This window comes from Juglans regia, chromosome 6 (assembly GCF_001411555.2).
Source record: "Juglans regia cultivar Chandler chromosome 6, Walnut 2.0, whole genome shotgun sequence".
Taxonomy (NCBI): domain Eukaryota; kingdom Viridiplantae; phylum Streptophyta; class Magnoliopsida; order Fagales; family Juglandaceae; genus Juglans; species Juglans regia.
Window position 1 is genome coordinate 30218640 of NC_049906.1, and position 8349 is coordinate 30226988.

The 8349-nt window shown below is 44.1% G+C and overlaps 1 protein-coding gene across 1 annotated transcript; it reads right to left on the reverse strand.

Annotated features, from left to right (window-relative positions):
- Positions 1 to 7388: 7388 nt before the first annotated feature.
- Positions 7389 to 8003, reverse strand: LOC108998142. The gene has a single exon (XM_018974612.2). The coding sequence runs from the start codon at positions 8001 to 8003 to the stop codon at positions 7389 to 7391; it is 615 nt and encodes a 204-aa protein (XP_018830157.2).
- Positions 8004 to 8349: the final 346 nt, after the last annotated feature.

Below are 8349 nucleotides of genomic sequence, written 5' to 3' on the forward strand. Positions count from 1 at the left end.
ACGAACAGCTGCGATAACATAGAAGAAGAGCACAATAAAGGTGGAAGAAGAATGATTTTCCGGTGCACTGAATAAATTTCGAATAATGAAGGAAGCTTCCTCCATATAACTATTCTTAACTTTTTTGAATTTTTACATTCATAATAAAAAAAGGAGGGGGGGGGAAGTAAATCTTTACACGCCCAAGCAGAGAACCGAGCTCCATTGCACTCAGTTTATTCTAATGAACTATGCAAAGATTAAAGCACCCAGTAAAGACCGAATGCTAAAAAGATATGCTACCCAGACATTACTAGGTGAATACAGCACACAAACAGTCCTCAGACCTGCACAGTACTAGGATAAAACACTGTGCACTTAAGTGCACAATGCATGGGCATGTAGATCCGCATGCATGTAGGTTTGCATGCAAGGCCACCGTGCACTGTGCAAGGCCTCTTATGTGCCCAGAGCTAGCGGTGCCACACCCCGAGCCCAGCCACCCGCCGGCGGTCACCACCTGGACCGCCGACAGTATCTGGCTCCAAAGCCACAGCCCCCACCAAGGGGGGTTGTGAACAATGCGCACGGTGTGGTGCACGCTAAGACCACGTAGTGGCCCAGCTGCTACATGGCGAGAGAGGGGGCTAGCACCCACCATGTGGCTCAATGGCCCCGTCTGTCTCTGACAAAGCGTCATCGGCAGCCCCTCATCCCCAGGAAGTGCCCCCTTCAAAAATAGCCACATACTCAGCCTTGCGTGTGGAGGAAAATACCAGAAGCCGAGTCTCGGCGACTCCTTGCCGGCCTATTGGCAACCACCAAGCAACCAACGGTAGGAGTTAGCCATGCACACCATGGGCTCGCCGTGCGGGTTGGCGCACGTTGTGTGCACCATGTTTCCGTCGGTGGCCACCACTTGGGCCGCCGACACCTTTTTGGAGCCCTGGAAATGGTCCTTCAACCACCATGGCAGGCATAGGCTGGCTCCCCCTCCAGAAAACAAATCATGCACGAACTAGTTAGCTCGATAACCGCCTACACGAACTACTCAGTTCGGTAACCGCTGTAGGACTTCCCTCAGCTCAATAACTACAAGCATGGGAAATCCTCAGCTCGGTAACTACAAGCACAAACTCAGCTCGGCAACTACATGCATGGGGTCCCTCAACTGGGTAACTACAGACATGGACTCCTTCAACTCGCTAGGTCTCTCAACTTGCTCGGTACCTCAACTCTATAAGCCTCTGCACGGGGTTCCTCTGCTCAGAAAACACTAGACGGGAAGAACCTTCATGGAGTCACTCATTTCGAAAACCACTACATGAGAAGCTACTGCACGGGATGACACTTCGCCTGCACATAAAGACATGCACGATATTTGCAATATACAAGAAGCACCAGCTCGAAAATGTTAAACAATGGAAACCACCAGTTCGGAAACGTTAAACAACAGAAACCACCAACTCGAAAACGTTAAAACCACGAAAACCACCAAGTCAAGAAAGTAAGATCTAGCCTGTTCATGCTTGGGAGTCACCCTCATGGAAAACTATTGTTCGGAGATTACCGCGCGGGAGCATACACTTCAATGCATGAATCCTTCAGCTCAGAAACTCAATTGCACGTGAAGCACCTACTTGGACTTCCTTCAGCTCGGAAACCATTGCACATGAAGCACCTACTCGAAAACCATCGCACGACTACAACTATCATGTACTGGAAGATACCTCACCTGCGCATGAAGTCACATGCATGACGTCCACCATGTATGGGAAGCCTATGGCGGACTAGACCAGTTGCCCATACAAAATTGACAAAATTGCACAACTTGCATGAGACTAGTCTGTTCTACTCGGTTCGGCTTTTCTACTCAGTTCGATTTTTTTGCTCGGCTCGGCTCGGCTATGCTGCTCTGCTATGCTGTTCTGCTCTACACTGCTGCACAGGCAAGCACGGACTCTCCCCTAACTAAACAACAACTCCAGGTTTGTCACTCTCAAAATTCATGTGAATTTTGAAGTCTACTAACAAAATTATTTCTTATGGCTCAAAATGGCAAACATCGGCAATATGGGTCATCTGGGCACCACTCAGTACCCAATACAGCTTCATTAGAACGAACTGCCGGGAGTGAAAGGTCAAGAACCGCCCGACCTACCAGAAACAAACCCGGTCTTTAGATCGGCCACGAAGTATATAGCATAGGACCAGAGCCATGAGCTTTGTCCCGCTAACAGCTATTCGAAATGTAAATCTCAATGACTTGTTGAGCTTTGTGCAAGGTTGCTACCTACGATGCATTGGCTAGGGAGCAAGGCCCTTGGGCTCTGCCAACCTATAAGAGCCAGCCGGAATACAAGCTAATCTTGAGATTGGACTTGACGACCTTCACGGGGTACAAGTCCAGTCTCTAGATCGGCCATGAAGTATATAGCACAGGACCAGAGCCATGAGCTTTGCTCTGCTAACAACTATTCGAAATGCAAGTCCCAATGACTTATTGAGCTTCATGCAAGGTTGCTACCTGCGATGCATTGGCATTGGAGCAGGGCCCTTGGGCTCTGCCAACCTATAAGAGCCAGTCAGAATACAAGTCAGTCCTGAGATTGGACTTGCCGACCTTCGCGGGGTACAAGTCGGGTCTCTAGATCGGCCATGAAGTATAAAGCATAGGACCAGAGTCATGAGCTTTGCCCTGCTAACACCTATTCGAAATGTAAGTCCCAATGACTTGTCAAGTTTCTTGCAAGGTTGCTGCCTGAGATGCATTAGCTAGAGAGCAGGGCCCTTGGGCTCTACCAGCCTATAAGAGCCAATCGGAATACAAGCCAGTCCTGAGATTGGACTTGCCGACCTTCACAGGGTACAAGCCCGATCTCTAGATCAGTCACGAAGTATAAAGCATAGGACCAGAGCCATGAGCTTTGCCCTGATAACAACTATTCGAATGCAAGTCCCAATGACTTGTCGAGCTTTGTGCAAGGTTGCTGCCTGAGATGCATTGGCGAGGGAGTAGGGTTATTGGGCTCTGCCAACCAATAAGAGCTAGTCAGAATACAAGCTAGTTTTAAGATTGGATTTGCTGACCTTCGTGGGGTACAAGCCCGGCGACAGGACCAGAAGTATAAGCACAGGACTAGAGCCATGAGCTTTGCCCTGCTAACAGCTATTCGAAATGCAAGTCCCAATGACTTGTCGAGATTTGTACAAGGTTGCTGCCTTTGATGTAATGACGAGAGAGCAGGGCCCTCAGGCTCTGCCAACCTATAAGAGCCAGTCGAAATACAAGCCAGTCCTGAGATTGGACTTGCCGACCTTCGCAGGTTACAAGCCCGGTCTTCAGATCGGCCACGAAGTATAAAGCACAGGACCAGAGCCATGAGCTTTTCCCTGCTAACAGCTATTCGAAATGCAAGTCCCAAAGACTTGTCGAGCTTCGTGCAAGGTTGCTGCCTGCAATGCATTGGCAGTGATAGAATCTCCATCACCGGAATATCCATCAGCGAAATCTTCATTAACGGAATCTCCATCAACAAGACTAAGTCACCAGACTCTCGCGAGCACCACACTCGCACTTTATGCAGTCGAGTCCATCTTCCGCTCCATTCGAGCACCACACTCGCACTTTAAGTGGTCGAGTCAATCTCCAGCTCCATTTGAGCACCAAGCTTGCATTTTACTCGGTCGAGTCTATCTCCTGCTCCATTCGAGCTCCACGCTTGAGCTTTACGAAGTCAAATCCATGTCCCACACCATTCAAGCACCACGCTCACACTTTATGCGGTCGAGTCCATCTCTCATACCATTTGAGCTCCACAGTCGCGCTTTATGTTGTCAAGTCCATCTCTCACCCCATTCGAGCTCCGCACTCTCCCTTTATGCGGTCGAGTCCATCTCTCGCACCATTCGAGCTTCGCGCTCTCGCTTTACATGGTCGAGTCCATCTCCGCCCCATTCGAGCTCCGCGCTCGCGCTTTACAGGGTCGAGTCCATCTCCCACACCATTCGAGCTCCGCGCCCGCACTTTAATGGTCGAGTACATCTCCTGCACCATTCGAGGTTTGCGCTCGCTCTTTACTCGGTTGAGTCCATCTCCCGCACCATTCGAGCTCCGCACTCATGCTTTACGCAATCGAGTCCATCTCCCGCACCATTTGAGCTCTGTGCTCACACTTTATGTAGTCAAGTCCATCTCCCGCCCCATTTGTGCTCCACGCTCGCGCTTTACGCAGTCGAGTTCATCTCCCACACCATTCGAGCTCCACGCTCGCACCATACGCGGTCGAGTACATCCCACATTCAAGCTCCGCGCTCGCATCATACGTGGTCGAGTACATCTCCCGCCACATTCGAGCTTCGCCCTCATAGCATACACGTATGCCTTAATACTGGATATCAGTTCGCAAACTTGTTCAGCTTCAACATACCCACCCAGGTCAGAAATTCTCATAAAGAAAAACTTTTATAATTTCCAGCCCACAAGTTTGCTAAAAATTAGCGACGTTTTGTGAAGAGGAAAAATGACCATAACCCATAAATTTGGTCCAGCCCACCAAGCCATCACTAGAGACAAGATGGGAGACAAGGAAAGAGACAAGAGGGAGACAATAAGGATATGAGGGCTATAAAATCAGAGGGTCAGGGGAAGAAAGCAAAGTGTTCACGCATGGAAGATCTGCCAACTCATGGCAGGCTGCATGTACAGTAAAGGGTCAGGAAAACATATAAAAGGGGATGCCCAGACAACATCAAGGGGACGGATCAAGAGGGATCGATGGAGATATTGAGACGAATAGACGGATAAATGATCGACTGCTACTTCTCACACAGACTAAACTCTCCTACAATCAGATATTCTTCTTCAAGCAGCCTCTCAAGGAAGACAATGTCTCAAACAGGAAGAGCTACAACCTTCTCTATACAATGAGATATGAGAATCCATGAGTAACTGTAAACAGATATATTATAGTGGAGATTTCCCTCCCCGAACCCCAGTGGACGTAGGCCTGTTGCCGAACCACGTAAATATTGGTATCTATCTCTTTTACTTTTCCTGCACTTATTTTTCATTCATTGCCATGGACGTACGAACCGCCACCATACAGCCGCACCGAAATACTGCCAAGAGCTCCAAATCACATACATCGAATCACTATTGGCGTGGAGTTGTCCAGGCTCGTGAAACACAACATCAACAAATAGGTTATTAATTAATAAGTGCTAATATAGAAACTAGATCTTTTGTTCATGTTTAGTAATAACTTAAAGCATATCGAATCCAGCAGACTCGACACGAAATCGAATTATATGAATTTGGATTACTCATTTACTCATTCGGCTCGGGTTAAGGTTACACTTTCGTAACTTGAACCCCAGATTGTACGTGCACCTCCATTGATGAGGATCTCAAAAACTAATATATGCTATTTACTTTTCAAGTTTTTATAGAAATTTATTTTCTCATGTTTATAAAATATATAACTTATTTTAAATACGCTAAATGAAATATGTTATTTCTATTACAAGTATATTCATAAATCACTTCTCCAAATTTTAATTTTTAAAGATACAAATAAGGATATACAAAATACCAATTGAAAGAATAAGATTAATTGATCAAAGGTTTTTATTTTGAATTATTATACTATTACTTCCTTATACTATTATTCATTTGTCCAAGAAAAAAGGGTAAAGCAAGAAGTCTATATATACATTTTACTGCATGTTTGAGATTGCGGCAGTAATATAACTTTTAGCTTTAGAAATTTTAGTTATAGAGTTTAAGTAAGAAGTTTTACTATTAAAAATCTATTTAATTTTTAGGAACCATATGTCTAAATCACTTTTAAACATGCTGCATTTGTTTGAAAATAATATAAAAAAAATAGTTTTTAAGAAAAAAAAATATTTAAAAAGTCATTTGAGGTACTATGGTGCCTATGATAACACCAAATCGTAAAATTGTAATTATTTAAAAATTATATAGGTATTTTTGTCAATTGAAGGTCTTTTTTTTTAAATTGAAATTAAGTTTCACTTTTTTAAAATGATGCATTTGAAATGTACATTTTAACTTTTTTAAATTAAAAAGTATTTTAATATATAACAATTAAACAATTAAATTTTATCATTAAAGAGCTTTTGAAGATATTTAAACACTTTTTACGTTGATCCCTAACGCAACTACAAACATGCCCTTATTAGTATAATATATTAAGGTTAATTGATTTGGTGGATAGAATAATCCAATATTAGGTAAAGAAGAGTAATGATATATAATTATATATATATTTATAATTTTATTTTAAATTAAGAAACGCCAAACCAAATGGTTAAATATTTGTTTATTTTGTGGGAGAAAGTCAGAGTGACCTGGTAACCATGCATTCACATTTCAACTTCAACACGTCAGATCACTCCACTAACTATAAGCCTATCATTTCATGTTATCTTTCACGTAGAAACGTGTAGATACCTCCCTCTGTCTCTCTCTCTCTCTCATATATTGAAAAATGCCAATTTGAACCGAATGCGATCCTGACTTCTCCTTACTTTTGTCTGAGTTTCTGCACATAATATTCTTTGGCAAAGACTTGCTCATCGCGTACTTCGCCTATATCTTTTGGTCTATGTATCTTGTTTATTGGAAACTTTATTTTTAGATGATAGCTCGAGGTAATTACCTTTAATGCATTCAACGTAGATTGCCCAATCATCGCATTATATGTCGACCGAGTTCTCACTACTAAAAACTCAGTCATCGTCGTGGTAACATAAGGGTCTATGCCATAGATATTGGTAACATAATGGACCCTATTGGTTGCACCACATCTCTAGCGAACCCTTTCAACGTAGTTGGTGCTGGTTTCAACTATTCTTCGTCGATTCCCATTTTGCTGAAAGCATCCCAAAACAAGATATTCGTCGAACTTCCATTGTCAATCAATATTCTCCTGGTGGTAAAATTTGCCACCAACATTGTTACTACCAAAGCATCATCATGGGGATATACAACCCTTTAGCAATCTTCCTCGTCAAAAGATATTGTGGGAGATCCTTGTACTCAGGGCTGTTTGACGGGCCTGATCTCTACGTTATAGACTTCATATCTTGCCCACCTTGCATAGGTCTTTCTTCTTGAGGAAGTTGGGCCACCTCCTGCATATCGTCCGGCAATAGTGTGTATCTCGCCCAGAGGTTGGTTTCTTCGGTTTTCATCTACTCTTGTTCTTCAGTCCCTAAGTTCATTGACCTCCTCTCCCTTTTTGGTGATTCCCGTCGCCTGGGGCTCTTACTTCTTCATTTTTTGTACTCATTCTTTTGTTTGTTTGCTCGTCGTGTGAGGGGGTCATGTTCTAGGCGATCAATCGCTCCAACTCACCATTGTTTCTCATTTCTTCTACTTTTCATTTCAGGTTGTAACAGTCCTCGGTTCTGTGTCCCCTTGTCTTACGATAAGTGCAGTACTTCTCGATTTGCCATTTGTTCTCAGTTGGTTCTTCTTCCTTTGTTTTTTCCAAATAGTGTACATAACCGTCATTATGCCTTCTTACATTACCATCTTGCCTTGACTCTTGTTGGTCGCTCTTTGCCTTTTGTTCTCCATCTCGGTCTTTCCTCTGTCCTCCTTTCGTTTCCCGCTCACTCCTCCTTTCTGGTTGGGTGGTTAAAGCGATCAAGGTGTCTTCAGCATTAATAAAATCATCAACCTTGTCCATGAACTCTTGTAAGGTGGAAGGGGTTTTTCGAGCCAGCTCGGCCATGAAAGGGCTTCTCGGCCAAACACCTTCCAATAGTGCTGCTAGCATGATTTTCTCGTCTTGGTCGGTCGTCATTTTTTCTTTATTGAAGCGTGTCAAATATGCTTTCAAACTTTCATCCTCCAGCTGCTTGACAGTCAATAAATACACGGAGGGTCTTCTGCACTTTCTGCTCGCCATCAATTGGGTCAAGAACTGTCGGCCCAGCTCTTCAAAACTTTCTATGGAGTTTGTTTCCCCTGGGAATCCGTGAAGCGTCATATGGGCTTTGAAAGTCTCAAAGTATTCCACGGGATCTTTCGAGGCTTTAAGCCATCGTATAGGTCCGTTAATGGTACTTTAAATTTCATGGGCAAGGGCATCGTCAGTATTTCCGTAGAAAATGGTAGATTTGTGTTGGACAGCAACTGATCGACCGAAGAGGATGTCCCTATCTTTTTGGCCATCTCCTCATATTTATCTATCAAGCTATGTACATCGTGGTGCAATTTCTTCACTTCCTCGTTTTCTTGATGGCCTTTTCCCGCACTACTTGCCTCCATCTCTACCCTGTCGACCTGACTGGGTGTCACATCCTCGCCTGACAGCCCATTTTGTGACTTAAGAG

Bases quoted from the DNA above. Each gene is read 5' to 3' on its own strand.
- LOC108998142 (XM_018974612.2), bottom strand. From the start codon at position 8,003: ATGACGCTTCACGGATTCCCAGGGGAAACAAACTCCATAGAAAGTTTT.